This window comes from Meles meles, chromosome 13, assembly GCF_922984935.1.
Source record: "Meles meles chromosome 13, mMelMel3.1 paternal haplotype, whole genome shotgun sequence".
In the NCBI taxonomy this organism is placed as follows: Eukaryota; Metazoa; Chordata; class Mammalia; order Carnivora; family Mustelidae; genus Meles; species Meles meles.
In genome coordinates, this window is record NC_060078.1 from 53,809,132 (window position 1) to 53,831,391 (window position 22,260).

Sequence of the window (22,260 nt, forward strand, 5' to 3'; positions counted from 1 at the left end):
AAAATTTTATTCCTTTTTTGATTCCCTCAGGTTTTCTTGATTCCCACATTCTTCATATTCATGGGGAGAAAGAACATTACTTACCAGGTTCATCATAGATGAATCCAACATCGATCTGGGAAAATATAATTTAAAATAGCTCAAATAGATTTTAAAATCAGTGTAGTCACTTCAAGAAAACCATCATTATATTCAAATATAAGACTCTTGACAACACTTCAGTTTCTCTGAGAACAACACTTCCATCTTATCTTCTCTGTATCTCCAATGCCCTGCCTGATGTGTGGTACACAGAAGCCCCTCAATCAATCATTTTGAATCAATGAACTAACTAGTCTTAGAGCTGGGAGGGACCATGGAAGTCGGAGGACCAGTTTGTTTGTTTGGAACCAGTCCCTGTTTGTTTGGAACTTTTCCCCGAGAATAGAAAGCCTCAGATTCTGTGAAATCCCTTAGTCCCGGGCAAACTTGGACTTTGGTCACCCTATGAGAATTCACCTGGCCCAATTTCCTATCCCATATTCCTCTTCCTTCTCCTCCAGCTAATGCTAATGTTAATAAAACCATCGAATGGCCAATTCGATGTGCCAAGCACTGTACCAGATATTTTATATACTCTATCCCACTTCATCTTCACAATGATTCCGTTTTGAAGAGGAAACTAAGGATCAGCGGGTATGTGACTAGTTGGAGGCAGACAGGGTATGAACACACGTGTGCCTGATCCAGATCCTTCTCCAGGACTTCTAATGACTGGGAACCCCTTCCATTGAGAGGCAGCCCATTCCACGCAGAATTGCTGGGCAGCACCCACCAAGTGTCTTTGATTCCAATGTGAGTTACTTGGAAAAGCACCCTGATTCTCTTTCCTGTTTTGACTTGATCTTCCTAGTGCAGATTTACAATAATTGGCTTTGTAGATGGGGGAGGGGGCTGTTGGTAAGTGGAGCTGGGGGACGGGCTTCTTGCCACTCTCGCAGGGCACGGGTTTCCGTCCACAGCTGGAACTCTGCAAGTGCCCTGATGTGGCAGCTTCCAGGCATTTGCTTTAAGGCCCAGTAAGTGGTGTACTTTAGAGGCTGACTAGATGCAGGCCAGAGGACACTTGACTGGTCTCTAGCCCCTGGGGCACTCACGTCCTTCTGGCACTGCATCCTCAGCAAAGACCATGACGTGAACCCCTTACATGTAGCTTTGGGATGTCATCAAGGTTGGACAGCCTGATAGCTGGCCAGGAACCTGACTCCTCATTATGAAAGCGCCCATCTAAGGTGAAAGAAACAGACCGCTGGCACCCACCTTAAATTCCCCCATCAGACAATCGGCCCGCAGGGAGTGGGAGTTATACACCTGGAAGGAAGAAGAGCCATGAGAAGGTTACTGGCTTTAGCTGGCGGTTAGAGAGCACGACCTTTCCACCCCGCAGCCCCCTTACCCGAATGCTGATGATCTCATCCATCAGTTCAGAAGGGGTCATGTGGACGTTGTAGAAAAATAACTATCAAAGAGAAGAAAAATATTTGAATGTTAGCCGGGGTGGGATCAGGTTCAGCGTGACCTAACGCTATAGTGTGGGAACCCTCCTAAAAAAATGATAACACACAACCCCAAAAGGAGGTTTGACCCTAAGAACACATTGCAGGGCCCTCAAAAGGCCCCGAAGCTTAAGCTGCTTTGAGTTTCTTGGCAAACTCACCTTCGCATGTTGGGAAAAGGAAAAATGGTTATGTAACAACTATATTGTTTGCGTAATGAAATAGAATTGTTCATTTGCGGCCAGAAATATGCTAGCTAACCCGCTTAAAAACCTAAGGTTATTTCATGCTTCAAGTCTCACTAAAATGGGGGCCTGGGCCTTGTATGACCTGGAAAGTTCAGTTGAATTCCTTGCGATTGTCCTGAAAAAATTTCTTTTTAGCTTTTTTAAAAACACCTAGGATCCACTCAAAGATCTTACTACATTTGGTTGTTGTGTCTCTTTAGTGTCCTTCTTTTTTTAATTTTAGAGGGAGAAAGAGAGTGACAGCAGGGCAGGGTCGGGGGAGGAGGAAGGGGAAAATGATCCCAAGCCGACTCCCTGCTGTGCGCAGAGCCCAGTCACAGGGCTCCATTTCAGGACCCTGAGATCATGACCTGAGCTGAAACCAAGAGCTAGACACCTAACCTACTCCGCCACCCACGCACCCCAGCCTTTCTATACAGAACTGTGCTCCTGCCTATTTTTGTTATTTATTCATTTTTTTCCTATCAAGACCTGTGTCTTCTGGAATACCCTACGATCTCGATTTGCGTTGAGTATTTCCTCACCATTAGATTCAAACTGGCCATGTGACAAGAAATGACACAGAGGATATTGATTCTTCTGTTATATTACATCAGGACACACACCAGTTTGTCCTGTCACTGATGCTAACAAGTTCAATCACTTGGTTAAGAAGATGTAGTAAACTCAGAATTTTTTTTTTTAAGTAAATTCTTTTATTGATTCCTGAATTGATCTGCTTAGAGTCTCAGGTATATGATTCTTCCCTTTTGCCCAGAGATCTAATCTCAAAAAAAATTCATTATGATGGGAAAATTCAAAGGTGGAGATTCTCCCCAAGCTCCTCAGAATGTAGCTGAGTAAATATTCCTCCCACGTGATAAATGCATCACACCTTAGGTGTCAAATTGCCCAGGAGCTTGTCCTCCCTGCAGTCCCGTCTTCTGCTCCCCAGCGAACCCCTCCTCAGACTCTCCCGAAATCCACTTCAAGTGTCCTCCCCACTCCCAGCGCACACCCACGTCCCATGTCTGCTTCGACACGACCTAGTGACGTGCTGTTTGTTGTCTGCAGCCCATCCAAGGAGGAGAAGTGAGAAGGGCCTTCTGTGAAGCTAGGCTGGGTTGAACAAAGCGGGAAAACCTGGGACACCAGAGAGAAGAAACCTGCTCTTCCGATGCACAAAAATAGGAAGAAGAATGAAAGCTGGAGCCAGGGCTGGGAACGCAGAGGAACGGTGACAGGAAACCATGGTAAGGAAGGCCTGGGCTCAGAGAACGGGACATGGGACTCACGCCCGAGGAATCTCAGAAATGCGTCTCCTCAGCAGAGCAAGGCTGGGCTTGGAAACCTTCCCAAACCTCATTTCTTCTCACAGCCCTGATGGTGGGGTTCTGTGGTACCTGAATGACTACCAAGGTATTCAGCGCTTTTGAGGAGAGCTGGAGAAGAGGCCAGCGGAAGGATTGCATTCTCAGCGTGGGAGGGAAAAGAAAACCCTTTCGGCTCCCAGTTGCTTTCCTTTTACATATATTATTTTTATAGCCAGGTAGGTTTTGACACCTTTAAAGAGCCAGCCACTGCTGTCCCTGTGAAAACTGTAACATCTGCCTTAGAGCTGTGACTGAACCTTGGTATTTTTTTTTCTTTCATGAGGGTCCAGCATCCACTGGTCTTAATTGTGAAAATATGCTGCTGTGCTTTTTTTTTTAAAGTAGCAAAGCGATCACAGAAATGACTTAGGCACCCCTCAGGGACATCCTGCTGATCAGAAGGCGCAAAGGCAGAAGCGGGGGACCTCACATGCTCCATCATTAGGGGTGCAAGGACCCATCGGAACAGGCAACGTGAGGGGATTGTTGTAAAAACACCAGGAAGACCCAGACAACTCTTGAGAACCAGGCTGCGTGATTTTAAGACCCAGTGGTTCTTAAGATGTTGAACGGTGGAACTTTGCCTTGTCTTTACCGGACCTTGGCACACGAGTTCCCCTCGCACGTGGGACAGGGGAGAGGAGGGTGGAAGGTAGGAAGGTGCATACAAATAGAACAGACCGCCTGAGCAGGAATCTGTATGATGCCCATTTACCTCATCATAAAAAGGGTTGTTCCCTCTCTTGATCCTCGTTCGGTGTGTCTGGCCACAGACATGGACCTTGACCACAGGCCTGATGTTGTTGCCACTTAACTGGCGGCCCTCGATCACTCGGACACGGATCTGCAAGCACAGGAGAGGGGGTCACTACTGATCCTTTCCCAGCGCCCGGTCAGCCCCTCTGCCAGTAAGGATCACTGAAACCCGGCCAGGGCAGGGGCGCAGGGACTGGAGGTGGCCCCCCCTGCTCATCCCCAAGGTGGAGCCAGGACTGGGTTGGAGAAAGCAAGCACCGTGGTGGGGTTGAAACAGTCCAGAGCTGGTCAGGGAAGGGTCAGAGGAGGGCGGGGCGGGGGGGGGGGTAGGGGGAGGGAGGGGGAGGAGCTGCTCTGATCCCAACCTTCCACCTGGTCTGCCTCAGCCTGGGATGTACTAACGCACTCCACCACTGTCTGCTAAGGAAGCGCCCAGAACTATGAGGACGCACTACTGTGCTTCTCTCATCAAAGGGAAGGAGGGGTGCAGTTTTATTTCTCTGAAAGCCTCATCTGGCTTGACTCCATCTACCCCTGACAAGCAGAAAAGAGAGGGGCAGCTCTTCTTGGGTTCACTCCCTGATGCCCGTTTTGCTAGCTGGGCTGTGGCTCATTGCAAAGGTCCTTCCCTGCAGCAATGCAATTGCTAGAAGCTGGACAAGATGGTGGTAAAACCAAAATGGAGGGCCTGCGGGCTGTTCCCACCTGGAAGTCCTGAGGCTTGCTGGACAGTATCCTCCGGCTCTTTCTTCCTTTTGTGAGCCTCCTGGCAAGATGGGCCTCCGATGCCATCCCTCCTGCCCCCCTGGGCCCGGGGCCCTGGACTGTACCGTCCAACCTGTCTTCATCACCTCCGTCTTCCTCCTCGTCTCCTAGAACACCAGCAAGGAACCCTGTCAGAGAAGGCCTTCCTCCTGTAAATGTCTGAACTTAGCTTTCTTGGACAGTTTTCAGTGTTCCTGAGGTGACCCATGAAGGAGTTGCTCCTTGGGGACACTGACTTGGGATGTGCTGCGACTCTGATATGGTGTTCGTGGTGTACCAGGGTGCTCCTTCAGGCTCCTTCAGGCTGTATTTGGAGTGACCAAGAGAGCACCAGTGATGAAGGGGAGAGCAAGAGGAGAAGGCTCAGTCGGACGCCACCTGAAGTCTCCTGGTTCTCATCTGGGGACCCAGCCTGAGGTCAAGGGGCCTTTCTGTAGTTAGGATGGAGAGGAGAGAAAACTCCGGAGGAGCTCGGCAGAGGAGACTTCCACTCCATCATCCCCAGGGCTGGTCTTTTCTCTCGTTTACTCATGAGGTTTCTATACCCGCCTCCTTCCTGCTTGAGCTCCTGGTTCCCAAATGCCCTCTCCACCCTGTGGCAGATGAGAAATGCATCTCCAGTTTCCTTGCCAAGTAGACCAAAGGGTCTCATGCTCTCCCTTTGCCCATCTCGTCTGTCACTTCCACACATATCTGTCTCCTCATTTATCTTCCTAGCTTCCCTTCATCCTTTGGGGGTGGGGGAGGTGTTTCCTGATTGACAGAGGGAAGCCCCTCCCAATACCTGAGAGCCTACTTCCCTTCTGATTCTCTGGAAACACCCCAAGTGTCCCCCCTGCCCTCCTGAGCACCTCCAATAGATCCTTCCCCACAGGGCCTTCCCATAGGCACAGATTTTTTTCTCCTTAAAAAAACAAAGCAAAACAAAACAAAAAACAACTCAATTCTGCCTACGATGTCTCCCCTTTTATTCATAAACTCGTTTAAACTCACTGACCAACTTCAACTTTTCTTGGCTTAACAGACAAAAAGTGTGAACTCCTGATAATCTGTACAGTATAACTGAAGAGATTCTAGAAGACTAACTATCTCATCCAAAAAATAACAGCATTTGCATTCCCTACCTTTGGATTCTGAAACTCCTCCCTTACAATGCAAAATTATGTAAGAGATCAAATTCCCAAGGGGACACATTTGTCACTCACACTGTAGTATGTTAGTTCAGTCGGATTGCTGTGTAGCACAGCTCTTAAAGCCTGGGCTCTGGAATCATGTGGCCTAGGTTCAAATCCCATTTTTTTTTTTTAAGATTTTTTTATTTATTTGTCAGAGAGAGAGAGACAGAGAGAGAAAGATCACAAGTAGGCAGAGAGGTAGGCAGAGGCAGAGGGAGAAGCAGGCTCCCCGCCGAGCAAGGAGCCCGATATGGGACTCGATCCCAGGACGCTGGGGATCATGACCTGAGCCGAAGGCAGCCGCTTAACCAACTGAACCACCCAGGCGTCCCTCAAATCCCATTTTTTGAGCTGTGTGAGTCTAAGTTCCCAATTTCTGCTTCAGTTTTCTCATTTGTAAGAAGAAAAATAATAGTATTTACCATGGCATTATTGTAAAGATAAAATTAATCCATATCCAAGCCTTCAGTATGGTGCCTAGCACAGAGAAACAACCAAGAAATTAATCTTTTTTTTTTTTTTAACTTTTGTTAAGGGATCAGTTTTGGTGGGCGCACAGACTACGACAACACTTCCCAGAGAGCAAGCATGAGGTAGGGGTGGGGGCTGGAGCAGTCAGTGGACAGCACGGGGAGGGGAGTACAAAGTGAGGAAGGGGTAACCACAAGGAAGTAAAAGTCCTCCCACCCCCCACTATGTACTGCTTCAGAGTTCCGCTCAGGGTGAACCCTGCCTTCACCACCCCTCATTCACGCTCAGCTTATCCAGCCACTTCTATCTGTAAAGGTCAACCATGACCTCTCCTTGTTAAGCTCAGGGCCCTTTTCTGAGTCTTTCCACCCCACCAAACATAGCCTCAGGCACTGGACGCTCACACGAACTTCTTTGAGTCCTGCAATGTCTGCCTGGCACTCTGACTAAACCTTCTCAGGTTCTTCATGGGCTCCTTTCACGTCCTACTCCCCAGGTGTGACTTCCCACACTGTTCCTCAGCCTCTGCTCCTCTGACCTGAAGCCCTCTGCATCTACACTTTGGAGTCATAGACCCACAGTGTTAGGCTAGAGGGGACTCCAAGGTCCCCTGGTCAGACATGCCCCTCACCACAGCATCCAGACAAGACCACTGAGGGCCGGAAAGCTCAGGTGACCTGTTAGGTTATTGGGAGCTAAGCTGAAATGAGGACCAGATCTTCACCCTACCTCACCCTAGGCTCCAGCCTGGGTCTAAAACCAGGCTGTGGGGGAAGGAGGGGCTGTCCGTCTAGTTCTTCAGCATCTTTGTCAGGAGACCAGGAAACCGCAGAGAGGCCAAAAGCAGGAAGGGCTACCTTTGCTCTCTGCAAGATAATCTGGGTCTCGTCTACCCATCCTTGAAGAGCCTTCAAAAGCAAGGCTTGCCTGCCACCCATCTCGGGGCACCAGGGTCTTAGAATGTCCCTCTTCCCATCCTTGACTGGGTGAATTCCTCAACTCCCTCAAGGCCCAGGTGAAACACACGGTCTCTGGACAGCACCACACATGACCCTACCCAGGGGCTTGGTGCATGCAGAACGAACAGAGGGGACACAGCCCTGCCTTCTTGAGTTCTCAGCCCTGTGTGCAAAGCTGCAGCACAGCTCTCGACAGAGAGTACCCGGACGCTGGGGGGCGCTCCTCCAACCTCCGCCTCAGGGAAACACAGAAGGGCAAGAGCTCCCCTGCTGCAAATCTGTTCTGAACTGGGCAGGGGCTAGTCTGGATGTCTCTAGGGTCCCAACAACTAAGAAACTCCCTTCACTCCTCCCGGGCCAAAGCAAGGCTTTCCTCCCCACTGCAGACTGTTCCATTTGGGGTTGGTGGTTGTGGAAGACAGCAAGCAGGAGGAGGGGTAGATGTACCCCTTTGCGGTGCCAGACTACAAGTCCTCATGAAACGCTTCACGGATGCTCCAGAAAGACTGCAGGCAACACAAACCCAGTTTCTTCAAGGAAATACCTTCTGCTATTCAGACTTGAGGCTGAGATGGGTCAGAGGAAACCAGCCTGAGTCATGGCAACTGCCGGCATCTTTGTACAGCCGCAGCAGGACATTTGGGCAGGAAATCATCCTCTATACGGCAGGAAGCTGCACAGCGTTCAACGGTGCCACCCTAAGCGGTCCACAAGGAGCGAGGGGGCCCTCTAGACCCTAACGCACACATCCCTCTGCAAGCTGTCTCGCTCCCAGAGGCAGGTGGTTGTGTGTTCATGCCCTGTGGTGGAGACCCAGGACCTGAGCCATAGTCAGGGGGATCTGCAAGGATGACTCTTCATGACCACAGAGGGCAACATTATGTTGAAAGCCACCAACTACACAGAAAGTTGCTGGTTGTGTTTGCTTCCTTGTAGTTCTGACTGCAACAAAGAACCACCAACCGCATGGCTTACAACAATCGAGATTTATTCTCTGAGAGTTCCCAACCCTGGAAGGAGGGTGCTGGCAGGGCTGTGCTCCCTCAGGGCCACCATCTCATCTGATCCTCTTCCATTCCTTGATGGAGAGTCCTTTCTGGAATTATTTTTTTTAGTAGGCTCCCTACCCAGCAAGGACCCCAATGTGGATCCTGAGATCAAGACCTGCGCGTAAAAAAAAAAAAAAAAAAAAAAAAAAGACCTGCGCGGAAGTCAAGTCAGATGCTTAACCACTGAGTCACCCAAGCATCCCCTTTCTGGAATATTTTATGCTTTTTTTGGAGGGGGGAGGTGTCACAGCAATCTGTTTTTCTAGACTCCTAGAATGTCCTTCTCTGCCTACAATATTCTGTAATATTACTTTTAGAGGAAAAAACCTTCTTGCCTCTTATTACCTGGTGACTCTTGGCTTCCTTGGCTTGTGGCTGTATCCTTCAAATCTCTGCCTCCATCATCACGTGGCCTGCTCCCCTGTGTATCTGTGTATCATCATCTCTTTGTATAAGGATACCAGCCACTAGATTTAGGGCCTGCCCTAATCCAGTATGATTTCATCTTAGCTAATTACATCTGCAAAGATCCCATTTCCAAACAAGGTCACCGTCTGAGGTTCTGTGTAGGAATTTGGAGGGGACACTATTCAACTCCCTACAGAAGCCATCTTCTGTATCTTTCCAGCATGTTCCATCTATTGCTCCAGTCCACAGTCCACAGCCACACTAGACTCCCCCAAACTATCAACCACACTACCTCCCTGTCCCCTCCCCATCCCCACCACTGCCTTTCACGTCCTTTTCTCCTGACCTGTGCCAGAGTCTGTGCTCTCACACTGCCACGCTCCTCTTCACCCCTCAACTCCTTCCCTTCTGTGGCGTATAGTACTCACCTGGTTCATTCCACCTCCACTCCCTCCACCCCTTCATCCAGGAGCTGAACTTGGCTGAACACTCACCTTCCTGACTTGTCTCACTTTAATTTCATCATCACACCCCTGAAGTGGACTTGCAGGACCCCCTGGCCATCTACCGTACTTCCAAGGCATCTATTCAAAGTTTCCCCAGATCCTGGTCTGAGAAGACCACTAATTAGCCAACAAAGTCAAATCACTTCACCTTTCTGAGCTTCCTCATCTTTTAAACCTTGAACGCTTCCAATACCCTCTCTATCCTTCTCATTGCCAGCTAATTAACTTGCTTCTTATTTCATTGAGAAAACACGCAATCAGAAGAGAATATCGCCATCCTCCCAACTCAAGTCAACCTTCCTACCTGCACCCGTTGTCTGCCTTCCCTCCTGCTCCAATCACTGAACTGTCTGTGCTCTCAACCTCAGTTCAATCCTTCTGTATGTGCACAGATCTCATCTCCTCTCCCTACTCACGGATTTTGCTTCTGCACTTTCTCCCTCTGTATCTGCTCATCAGCTTTCCTTTCTTAGCTGGATCATTCAGATGTGCTGAAATAGAGCCCATAATAAAAAGCAAAAAACCAACAAAACAAAACAACTTTCCTTGACTCCATAGCGCCACCTATAGTTACTGCTCTATTTTTCTGCTCCTCTTAACAGTCACTTGGGCTATGACAAGTTCTTCACAATTCCCTTACAAGAATGCTATCCTGGCTCTCCAACAATTACCATGCCACTCAGTCAAACCCTACCAAGCTTCTGACTACAGCCAACATGGACCTGTCACCTTTCTGACAGTCAGTAACCCTCTATGTGATCCACATTTGGTTCTAAGTGATGCTTCAGTTAACACTTAGCAATAGCTCTCCATCATAATGCCAGCTAGTTAAGACAAGTCTTCACATTTCCTGAGATGTACTGTTGACTTCTTTCTAGAAGCTCAACAGCGATATTCCTGCAAACACCCCTTGTGCGTCATCACTGGTGACAGGGATGGCTGTCTGTTTGTTCACCCAGTGCTGAAGAGTTGGCAGCCCCTAGGGGACCTTAGGATGCAGTCAAGCATGCCTCTGGCATGCCCGACTGTGCCCTTCCCCAGTGGGATGAAACTCCCTCCTTCAGGATACCGTGCTCTCTTACTGTAGCAGAAGAGAATGAGCTATCAGTCACTCAGATGTCACCAGAACTGTAGGCCAGCCTTTCCCTGCCCTCACATTCATTTTGTGAGAGCTTCCCCATGAAGGCAACTCCTAGGAGTGGCTAAAGAAGATAGACACTTGTCCAGTCACCACCTGGTTTCCTCCTGGCCTATAATACACACCACCTCCCCAGCCAGCAGCACCAACACTGTTCTATGCCTCTCATCTTTCCACCTAGGCTTGAATTGGGCCAGCATTCCATCTTATCTTCTTCCATTTCTTGATGGAGAGTTCTTTCTGGAATATTTTATGCCTTTTCTTTTCCCCCTGGTCACAGCAACGCTGCTTTTCTAGAGTCCTAGAATACCAACCTCTGCCTGTGTTATTAATTTTGCTTCTGCTTCTCACGACAAAGTTTTGTTAAGTGGTTAAGGCAAGAGTCACTGCTAAATCAGAACAAAGTGCTGGTATCATATCAGTGTAAGTCAAAAAGTGCAAAGCAGAATGGGAGAGAGGAAGTTTCTAAGCATGAAAACATTTTGGAGATAACATACTGATTTGGCTGTAATGTTGAATAATAACTTTTCAGGGTTTCTAATATGTGAGATGTTATATAAATTCATATCTGCATTCAACCATAAGCAATTCATTACCCTCCACCCCGATTCTTCGGTAAATAGCACTATACGTGCACTAAGAATTTTCTGGAATGGTTCTATACATAGACCAGAGCAAAGGTATCATGGAAGAGCCTCTAACCCAACGGTGATGCAAACACAGGCTTGCAGGGAAATCTTGGCAGCATCTGCCTTAGATCAATTGAGCTGTGATCCAGTCTAGGAAATGTTGCCCAAAGAGCACTGACTGAGTCTGGGCAAGATAATGTTAACCAGGTAAAATACTCAACTCCAGGGCTTCTTAAAGTCAGCTCTAAATTCTGCTCTCATCAGGATCTCCTGCAAGTTCCTATTAACCACAGAGATTGGGGAGGTCCCCTTCAGTCCAGCTAAGACATACTCTCTGGAGGTAGGTGATGGAAATCAGCACATTTAAAGATCCCCCTTGAGGATTTTTACTGTGTTTAAAATTTAAGAACTGCTGCTTTGTTACGACCACTTTGGTGTTCTGAAATAACTTGGGAAAAAATTGGCCTAATAGAATCAATTTGCAGAACAATGTCAGAGGCCCAATCGTGGATTGGGTCTCCCAACAAATTTCTAGCACACTGGTAATTTTCCAGTTCAGTTCTGACCAAGTCCATCCCTTCTTCAACATGTCCCGTGGATCCCCACAGTATATCCAAGAATAAATGTCTCAGTCTGGCATTTCCAGCCCTTGGGAACACGCTTCCCTATTACTACACCCATGAATGAATCAGTCACTTTCATTGGTTCACTAGTGTTCCCCAAAATGCCCTTCTTGAAAAGAAACATTTAAACAATATCCACTGCCCATGCATCATTCACTTAATTCATTCAACCAATCAAGCATTTATTGAACAATTATGACCTAGTGCTAGGCACCAAGAATACATAGTTGAAATAGCTGAAAAAGTACTTTCTCTAAAAATATTGTATCCCATGTAACAGTCTACTTAGTCCTCTGTTGAGGAATTTATTATATTCAGCTCTGACCTATACTTATTCATGTTTATATGCTTATATCTTATCTTTCTATTGAAATGCAAGCTCCTTGGTGGCAAACAATGCCTTTCTCACCTCTCTATACCCCAGGTGTCAATAAATGTTTTCTAAGCTGAATTTTATTTTATTTTATTTAAATTCAATATAAACTGGATTGAATTTAATTTTAAGCATGGTGACTTTAGTGTTCATGGAATTAAATAAATTTGAAGTGGTAATGTTTAATTGTGAACGAGTTATTGTATTTCTATTGTTAATGTACAAATTCAACAGATGGTTCTTCAAAAATAGATGTGAGATTTTAAAAACAGTTCATTCTGGCTACAGGAATGTAAACTCTAGTCAAGCTAACTGACATCTGGTGAATCAAGTTGGCAAGGTAACAGGATTTTAGGAAGTCAAGTTGGTCATCTGGGTCATCCCACCCTTCTGTCTGGGAACAGTCTTGGAGGTGGGTCAATGAAAGAGGTATTTTTGACACCACACACATGCAGTAAAACCACCAATGCCCAGGGTCTATAATCTTTGTCATCCTGATATAAGAGCTCTACAAAAAACATTCCTTAAGGGGTGCCTGGGTGGCTCAGTGGGTTAAAACCTCTGCCTTCGGCTCAGATCATGGTCTCAGGGTCCTGGGATCGAGCCCCGCATCGGGCTCTCTGCTCAGCAGGGAGCCTGCTTCTCCCTCTCTCTCTCTGTATGTCTGCCTCTGCCTACTTGTGATCTCTGTCTGTCAAATAAATAAGTTAAAAAAAAAAGCATTCCTTAAAAACAAACCCCTTAGATACAACACCAAAGACACAGTCCTCGAAAGAATCGATAAGCTGGACTTCATTAAAATTAAAAGCTCCTAGTCTGCAAATGATAATGTCAAGGTAATGGGAAGACAAGCCAAAGACTGGGAGAAAATATTTGTAAAAGATACAACTGATAAAGGACAGTTATCCTTTATACAAACAAAATATACTAAGAACTCTTAAAACTCAACAAGAAAACAAACAACTTGATTAATAAGTGGACTAAAGACCTTGACAACTCACCAAAGATACACAGGTGGCAGACAAGAATATGAAAAGATGCTCCAAAATCCTATGTTATCATGGAAATAAAAATTAAAACAATGAGATACACCTATTAGGATGACCAATATCTGGAAGACTGACAACATCAAATGCTGGTGAGGTTGTGGAGCAACAGGAACTCTCATACATGGCTGGTATAAAGGCAAAATGGTACAGCCACTTTGTAAGACTATTTGGCAGCTTCTTACAAAACTAAGCATACTCTTTCCATGTGATCCAGTAATCATGCTATTTATCATTGGTATTTAGCCAAAGAGGCTGAAACTATCTCCACACAAAATCCACACATAGATGTTTATAGGAGCTTTATTCATAACTGCCAAACTTGAAAGCCACCAAGATGTCCTTCAGGAGGTGAATGGATAAATAAACTGTGGTAAATCCAGACAATAGAAAATTATTCAGTGCTTAAAAGTGAGCTACCTAATCATGAAAAGACATGGGAAAATCTTAAATGCATACTACTAACTCAAAGCCAGTCTGAAAAGACTGCATACTATAGGGTTCCAACTCAAGGACATTCTGGAAAAGGCAAAACTATGGGGACAAGAAAGAGATCGGGGGTCACCAAAGATTGGGTGGCAGGATGAATATGCAAAGCACAGCAGATTTTAGGTCAGTGAAAATACTCTGATATTAAAATCATGGATATAGGTCATTACACACTTGTCCAAACCCTAAAATATACACCACCAAGAGTGAACTCTAAGGGAAACTAGGACTTTGGGTGACTATGATGTGTAAACATAGGTTCATCCTTTGTAAAAAATGTATCATTCTGATAAGGGACACTGATACCAGGGAAGGCCATGTAGTGTGGGGGCAGGGTGTGTATCTGAAATCTGTTATCTTCCTCTCAATATTGTGTGAAACCTAAAACTGCTCTAAAAGAAAACAAAGCCCTCAGGGTGCCTGGGTGGCTCAGTGGGTTAAAGCCTCTGCCTTCGGCTCAGGTCATGATCCCAGGGGCCTGGGATCGAGCCCCACATTGGGTTCTCTGCTCAGCAGGGAGCCTGCTTCCCCCTCTCTCCTTGCCTGCTTCTCTGCCTACTTATGCTGTCAAATAATAAATATTTTTTAAAAAATTAAAAAAAGAAAAGAAAACAAAGCCCTTGAATACATATACCAACACACACAAGACCCTCAGGTATCCAATTCCTGGGTTCTATGGTCAAATTAGTTTGCTTCAATTTCCAGGGGTAAATTTTCCTGAATATCTTCACTTTTGTATTCTATCATTAATAGTTCAGATTTCTTCTATGCAGAACCCACTGTGTGGATGGTAATCTTTAAAATGGGTATTGATAATCATAAACAGTTGTTATCTCCAGAGGATGGGACTACAGAAGATTTGCACATTCTGTGTTTTATATTTCTGTAATGTTTAATTTTTATAAGCAAGTATTGCTTTTGTACTCAGAAAGAAGATCAACAAGTTCAAATTTTTAAAAAAAATTTGTAAAGATTTGTATAAATGAGAAGCAGCAGACTCCTTACATAGAAAGGTAAAGTGTTTAAGAGTCAATTGAAAGGTAGGGAAAAAAAAGAAATTCCAGGCCAAATGTTCTGTTTAGGTTATTAAAGTATGTGATAGCAACAGGTGCGGCTGTCTTGCTGTTATTTCTTGGCCACGTACTTGTTGGTCTTATCTTCCCTTAAGACTATAAGTTACGGGTTTTTGGTTTTTTCCCCTAGTGTCTTCCCTAGCATGGAGTTGGAATGAGTATCCAAAGATGTCTTTACTTAGTTGAACTGAATTGTCTTATTAAGACAAAAAAGGTTTTTCCTTGAGATATCCAAATAACCCAGAATATTGAAAGATTTTTTTTAAAGTGCTGAAGAAGCTGGACTACAAAGCCTACATTCAGAATGTCACCCTTGACCCAGCTTTGGTGAACAGTCATCTAATGGAGCAAAGACAGCACTTCCAGATCAAAGAGCCCTGTTCATTTTTTAAAATCACAAAATTTCGGGGTGCCTGGGTGGCTCAGTGGAATAAGCCGCTGCCTTCAGCTCAGGTCATAATCTCAGGGTCCTGAGATTGAGCCCCGCATCGGGCTCTCTGCTCAGCAGGGAGCCTGCTTCCTCCTCTCTCTCTGCCTGCCTCTCTGCCTACTTGTGATCTCTCTTTTTCTGTCAAATAAATAAATAGAATCTTTAAAAATAAAATAAAGTAAAATCACAAAATTTCATTTTGTCATCTCACACTTAAAAATGAAATTGACCTACAGACACAGCTTGTTTCCTGGCCTGCCCCTGTTAAAACTCTTTGTTTCAAATCCAAATAAAAGGAACCCAGGTTCTGGTTTATTTCCTGTCTCCATCCAGCAGTATCAGGGATTCTAGAGAACTTCTGGGAAAGACCTTGGCCAACTGCCATCGCAGAGCCTGCTGGGAGTGAGCTTCTGAAGAAAATGGGTGAACTCCCAGTCCATGAACACCACTGGACCATTAGTGCTGCTGACACAGTCTCAGAGGGGACAAACTGGAGCCTCAAGCAAAGGGAGTCTAGATGGCAAGGATTTTCTTGGGTTTAAACGCTGGCACTGTTCTCATTTCTAAGAACACTCCCTCCCCACCAAAGCACCCCCCCCCCCGCCCCAGCTTTTTCCCATTTTTCCTTTTGCTCCAGGGAAATCATATGGTTTCTGAGCTTGTCCTGACCTTGGTCCATCTCAGGAGAGGGGACCTCCCCCTACACTCTCAAATATCTCGATAAGTTGCGTATTCTCAAAGTCTCTCTGGTTCACTAGGACAGAACCTTTTCCCCCAAGATATTTAAAAATAAGTATTAAGTCATCCCAATGTGACTTTGAGCCAAGCCAGATCATTCTTTTCCAACAGATCTGATATTTAGAGGAAACAATTTGAATGTTCAAACAGTGTGCCACCCAACTGAGCTCATGACTACATGTCACCTGGAATTGTTTTTGCAAAAACAGTAATAATAATGATAATAGTAACAATAGCCACCACTCAGGTAGGCACTGAGTAGTAGGCATAGTAGGCACTGAGCTGAATACTTTATATGCCTCACCTCATTGAACTCTTGCAACAATTTTCTGATTTAAGTGCCACTATCCCCACTTTAACGTAAAGAAAGTTGAGATTCAGAGAGACTAAGTGACTTGACCAAGGTTACATGGCAAATTAACAACAGACACAGACAGAATCCAACCTAGGCCAGTCTGGCCCCCAAGCCCTTGTCCTTATGTTACACTTTCAGGGTTTAAAAAAAAAAAAAAAAAAAAAAAAAGAGTCTTTTCTCTAAACCTGGACTGAACATGCCTGGAGGGCAGGAGCTTTACCCCAAAGCATTATCACTCCTCACTGCAGCATCTGGCGATAGGTGGAGAAACCCAGCAACCACTTTATTTCCTAAATATTAAGAAATGGTGTGGCACCAGTTTACTGTAAACTATGAGTTTACTTCTTTTACCTGAATTATCCACAGCATTATTTCTTCCCCAGAGCCCTGGCTGAAGCAGTAAACAAAAGGCTCATTTAATGTTTTAGCTCTTGAAATGAAATGAACACAATGATACTGTCTCTTATCTACCAGTATACCAGGATAAGAGCACCTCCCAGAAGCCACGCCCATTTCTAACCTCAGAATGTGAACTTATCTGGAAATACAGCCTTTGAGGATGTAATCAAACTAAGACTGAGAGATCACACTGGACGAAGGTGGCCTAATCCAATGACTGGGGTCCTGACAAGAGGGAAGAAATTTGGACACATCCAGGACGCACACCCCTAGGAAGACCAAGGCAGAGACTGGAGTGGTCAGTCTAGGAGACTAGGAACACAAAGGGTTATCAGCAATCACCAGAAGCGAGGACAGAGGCCTAGAACAAAATTTTCCTCGGGTCCCCAGAAGGAACCAACCCAGTCAACATCTTGATTTCTAGCCTCCAGAACTGGGAGGGAATCAGTTTCTATTGTTGAAGCCAGCCAGTGGATGGGGCTCCATTACCGCAGCTCTAGAAAACCAATGCACAGGCTCTGGCTAGAAAAAAATGTCAGTGTGAGAAAAGGTACCCAGATCCTTCCAATTCAGAGGCAACTCCAGATATCCTGCCAGCTGGGGCTGCCTTTTGCAGGCCAGAAAGTACCTACTGTCCTTCCAAACAGGCTGATGTTAAATCCTGGTGACAGTGGGCTTTGAAGAAGGGGTGAGAAAGAAATGTGTAGGACCCGTCACTTCAGCCCCTCACAGTGTGCTATGCTGGACTGGACTGGACTGTGCCCCTGGGTTTTACTTGTCATGACACCAACAAAAGGACTATGGCTATTCTCCTAGGGCTGAGAGCGTCTGAACAGCATGCAGCATGCCCACGGTGCTGCTGGGAGGGGGGCTGCTGGTGTGCTGGGGACTGTTCTGACTGTCCCCATGGGAGATGGCACCAGATGACCCATGTTAAACCCTTACAAGTGCTTGGCCAAGAAGTGAGCCAGAACCTCAATAATGGGCCACCTTCGGGGTGTGGGTGAGCAGGGACAGTGGCTGGGATCAGGGAGGCAGAGACGAGGTGCTGGAGGTGCCAAGGAACCCACCTGGGCTGCGGAGAGCAGAGTTCAGAACCAGGAGAAATGAAGAGACAGGCCCTGAGGAGCCAAGGCTGTTAGGAACGAGTGCCAAGGTGCGCTCCCAGGAAGAACTTCTGGGCAGCAGTAAGTGTGGCAGGAACTGGAGCCCCTCTTCGCTGGGGCACATGCCAGGCCCAGGGAAACATGGGTATTCGGTGAGGCATCTCAGGGAAGAGGACGGGGCAGAGACACTGTTAGCATCACATCACCTTGAGAAACCGCTAACAGGAGGTCAGACTTGGTTGCCTGAAAGGCCTGTTTCGTAGACTTCCCTCCACCTCAGGCCCAAAGCCCTCCCCAGAGCCAGCAGCCCCAACCCCACTCAGAGCAGCCCCGGTGCCCTGAATGGCCAATAATCCCTGCCAGGGAACAGGGAGCAGGAGGTGAGTCATGCTGAGAGAAACAAAGAGCTGCTCAGGGGCTGGGGCAGAGTCAAGGCCAAGGGAGAGAAAGAGGCTCCAATCCAAGGGCACTGGCCATGAGGCTGGCGACAGAGAGCACAGCCTGCACACCACACATTTAGGACGTGAAGAGACACACAGACAGACTAGAGGCCGCTCCTGGAGCTTATCAATCAGGGACATTCCAGCCATGGGCAGAAGCTATAAACCTAAAGCAAAGCCTTGCTTGGGATCTTCCTCTGGAGTCTGTGTGTTGGACACAGTGAGGCTGGTCAGTAAGGGGCTGTCTCACCCTTCTTTCCCCTGAAGGGCATCTCACATACAACTGTAATGTCCCAGTTTGAGGCCAGCTCCCCCTGCCTCATGGGGCCCTGTCCAGGTGGGCAGTGCACTACAGACAGTATAATGAAGGACAAAGAAGGCTCTCTTGGAGATTCTTGGAGACTCCTTGTATGTCTTGAACAGATCACCCCCGGTGCAGGCTGGGCTTCCAAAGGGTCAGCTTACCTTCTGTGATGGACACACTGGTCCCAGCGGGGTCATTTGGATGTGGAGCGGAAGGTGGGTCATAGCCAATCACCAAGTCAATGGTGGCCTAGGTAGAAATAATTCATTAGAGAGAATGAGTGCAGGGTAATGGACTCAATGCAAACCAAATCAGCAGGAGTAAAAGGTTCTGGAAGGGGCGAGAAGAATAGGGGAGAAAGATCACACACGCAACATTGTTTCTTTCCTCCCTCTTGTGAGCCAGGTGGGCGGGAAAGCCTGGGAAAGGAGTTACCTGTCACAGGTTGCCAAGTGTACCATTGCTAAAGGGCAACCTCACAAGCTCGAGCAAAGTTGTAACAAGAAAGCATGACCTTGTGATTGGCCTCCACCCTAGCCTTGAGACGGCCTCCAGTCAAAGAGGCTCGTTTTACATGGTTCAGTTAGCTGTCTGCACCTTGACTTCTTTATTCGCCGCTGAAATTTATTTTCATTTTTCTCTTCTCTAAAAATAACTTGAGTGACTAACAAAAATTATATAACAATGTGATTCATAAAACAGTATTAAAAAGGGAAGCAAGTCTGATTATAGAGAAAACAAATACACAAATCAAGCTCATTGCATCCTGTGTAAAATGTGACTCCAAGATAGCTAGAAACCAAGGCAAGAAGAACAGAAAATGTTATGTAACTTTCATTTTCAGAAAGGAAGAAACATGCTAGTTCCTTATAGGAAATACAATTATTTCCATTTTTAAAATCTGTGACAAATTTGTCACATAGGGCGTTACCCTAGGGCAGAGTTTCCTATACTTATGTATTTCATGAACCTACAAAATTTCAAAAAAACTTCTAGGGGGCGTCCACATAGGGATGCTCACCCAAGTCCACAACTACTACCTATTGTTATGATAATTTCACAAAAGAAATGAATTTTAGCAGCAAAAATGAGGAAGGACAAACCGCAGAATAAACGCAATCCTTTGCAAATAAGGATGGCGCATGGGTGCACGCACACACCCACACGCCTGCACGGACACACCCAATTCACCGGTTAAAATACAGAGGTAATGTTTAGAACAGTCATACTGAAAAATCACTGTTTATTGGAAATTCAAATTTAAATGGGCATCTCGTACTTCCACCTGCCACTCCTGCTACACCTGGTAAAATCTAGTACGCGCACACATGTGCTGGTGTGCTCACACACACACGCCACATTACCTTTTTCTCATCTGTCTGCTCATCCACGAATATTCCCTCATGGATCAGCACATTCCTGGAACTACGGATCCGGGAGACACTTAGCAGAACGATAAATGAAGCCCCCAACAAGAGTTCTGTGGCGAAAAAGAATCCTAAGAGCAGCAACCCATGGCTACCTCTGCCAAAGCCCCAGGCCACAAGCTGAAGGCAGAGTGCAAGGAGCACTGAGGGGCTCAACTGCTAAACTTAAGTATCAAATTTTCAAAAGTTAGAAGAGGCCATGGATGGCTCAATCTCCGGATCAGTGATTTCTGGATAATGTCGGGATTCCCAGAAGTGCCCCAGTTCTGTGTGTGGTTGCTTCTGTGCTTAAAAAAAAAACAACAAAAAACCAGAACCAGCCAGAAACATCGCTGACTTGGACCATCTTTCCTAAGTATCATTTCTCTCAGCTGGGTTTTGGAAAAATAGATGAAAGATGACATCCTGAGTTTATGTTTTAGTATTAGAATGTGGATTCCCAGCAAACTAGTAAGTTTTGGAGCCTAGACCAACACACTGACATTCCGAATAGGGCTTTGAGAAGCCTAACTGTATTCTGGCTTATGGGGATGGCCTGTTTTAGTACAAAATTTTCCTCCTTTGTCCAGGCTCCCAAGCAAAATAAATTGATTGAAAGGTAAAGGAGTTAGAGATTAATGGAGCAAGCATATTAGCTTCACGAGTGCTGTTAGCAATCAGAAATCTGAGAGCTATGAGCTTTGAGTCCATATATTTCCTTTAAGTGCCCTCGAGAAAGAGAATTCTGGGTTCGCATCAGACAGTATCAGTATGCACTTATTTAGAGAGGCTGTGGTCAGAAAACAAGTGAGCTGCCAATCAGTGATAAACACTAGGATATTCACATCTTGATGTCCCAAGGTAATATTAATGAAATACCTTCTACAGAATATTTCAGAGCGTGTCTGAGCCACAGAGCTATGCTCACTACACGAATGTAAACACCCAAGGGGATATGCAAGAGCTATACCAAGAGAGGGTACCACTCACTCCACACCATTTTCTTCTATCAAAGAAAATCAAGTTTACCTAATCTACTAGATTTGTGATTCCAAGGAGAGGATGAGGCTGTATCATTTGCAAGTGGACCTGTTATCTCAAAAACCATAGGGGTGTGTGTGTAGGTGTGTGTGTACGTGGTGAATGGATTATAATTTCACTCTTCTTAATGAACTTTTTGCTTCTTATCTCACTTCAAAGCCATTCAACAAAAGAGAAAGTGCTCACCCCAGTATCTTGCCCCTTTTCGTTCAGCAGGGGGATGAGTTTGTAGGGCAGCGATCTGCTCTGGTCACCGATCAGGTCCTTCAAGGAGACAGTGGCCGTGCCAATTAACCTGCGAGAGAAACGAAAGAGTGCACGGGAACATAAGTGAGAGGCACGCTTCCGCTTACTCAGCGGACCTCCCCTTTCAAATTCATCTGTTAACGTTAAAATCACTCATCGTGAAATCAATTTTGGGAATTTTGGGAACAAAATCACTTTTCCAGAACAAGTAGTCATTTCGAGAGTCTAACTGTGGTGCCTATGAAATTTCAAGTCATGAATGAGATGATCCATGAATGGGTGACAGAGACCGAACAGCATCCCTCAGGGTCCAAGGAGAGAGAAAAGTAGGACAAAATCCAAGCATTCCTCTTGCAGTGTAAATGTAAAAAGACCCATCAAACATTGCCCACTGTAGAAATGCCCCTCCGCTCTCCAGGGAGACCTTCTGCTAATGTAAATAGGTGGTTCGTTTACCGATGAGGCCAACTTACTAACCTACCTGTATACTATGGAGAATTCAGAAGCCAGATATGTGTCCTTCTCTGTGTTTCTGGACCTGGAGGGGTTATGTTCAGCCTCAAGCCCTTACCCAGCTCCCCGTCAGTGCACATAACCTAGTGGCACAGAGGCACACATGTCCCTGCTCACCAGTCAGGCCCCTAAAGGCACAGATTATTGCTTTTTCTTTTAATTGCTTTTTCTGTTCAGTGCTCTCACCCCACTGGCTGGAACAGAGTTCATTTATTTATACATATTTGCTGAGTGAAGGAAAGAATAAATAAGTCTATATACATTAAGAAAGAACACCCAAAACATGTTTTGTAGTTAGGACCCATGGTCAAAAAAATTTACTGAACACACAACCCCTAAGAGTTAGTGAATATAAAAATGTGACCCGCAGAGTAAAGTCTGTACATTGGGGGTTTGTAATGGACAACATGGTATGAGATTGGGTGAACTAAAGACGTTCCCTTCATGAAAGGCGATGAAAAAGCAAAGAAAGCCCAGAGATGTGCTCTCAGTATGGACACCAAAAAAGGAAAAGAGAAACCAGGAGAATTTAAAAACATTATTTAATTACACCCTGCCTACATTTGCAGTGACTGATACTAATAAACGGCAGATATGATAGCATGATCATTAGCATAAAAACAGAAAACTAAGCATCAAATCCTCAAAGTGATAGAAGAGACTCTTTATATCAAAAAACCCAGGATG

General features: G+C 45.8%; 1 protein-coding gene across 1 annotated transcript in view; it reads right to left on the minus strand.

The window, feature by feature from the left end:
* MYOF (myoferlin) overlaps positions 1 to 22,260 on the minus strand; it is a 155,760-nt gene that overhangs the window by 89,576 nt on the left and 43,924 nt on the right. The window contains 7 exon segments of the mRNA XM_046027131.1: positions 85 to 115; positions 1,300 to 1,350; positions 1,436 to 1,498; positions 3,851 to 3,979; positions 4,597 to 4,763; positions 18,529 to 18,616; positions 21,001 to 21,109. Coding sequence (XP_045883087.1) covers positions 85 to 115; positions 1,300 to 1,350; positions 1,436 to 1,498; positions 3,851 to 3,979; positions 4,597 to 4,763; positions 18,529 to 18,616; positions 21,001 to 21,109 — 638 coding nt within the window.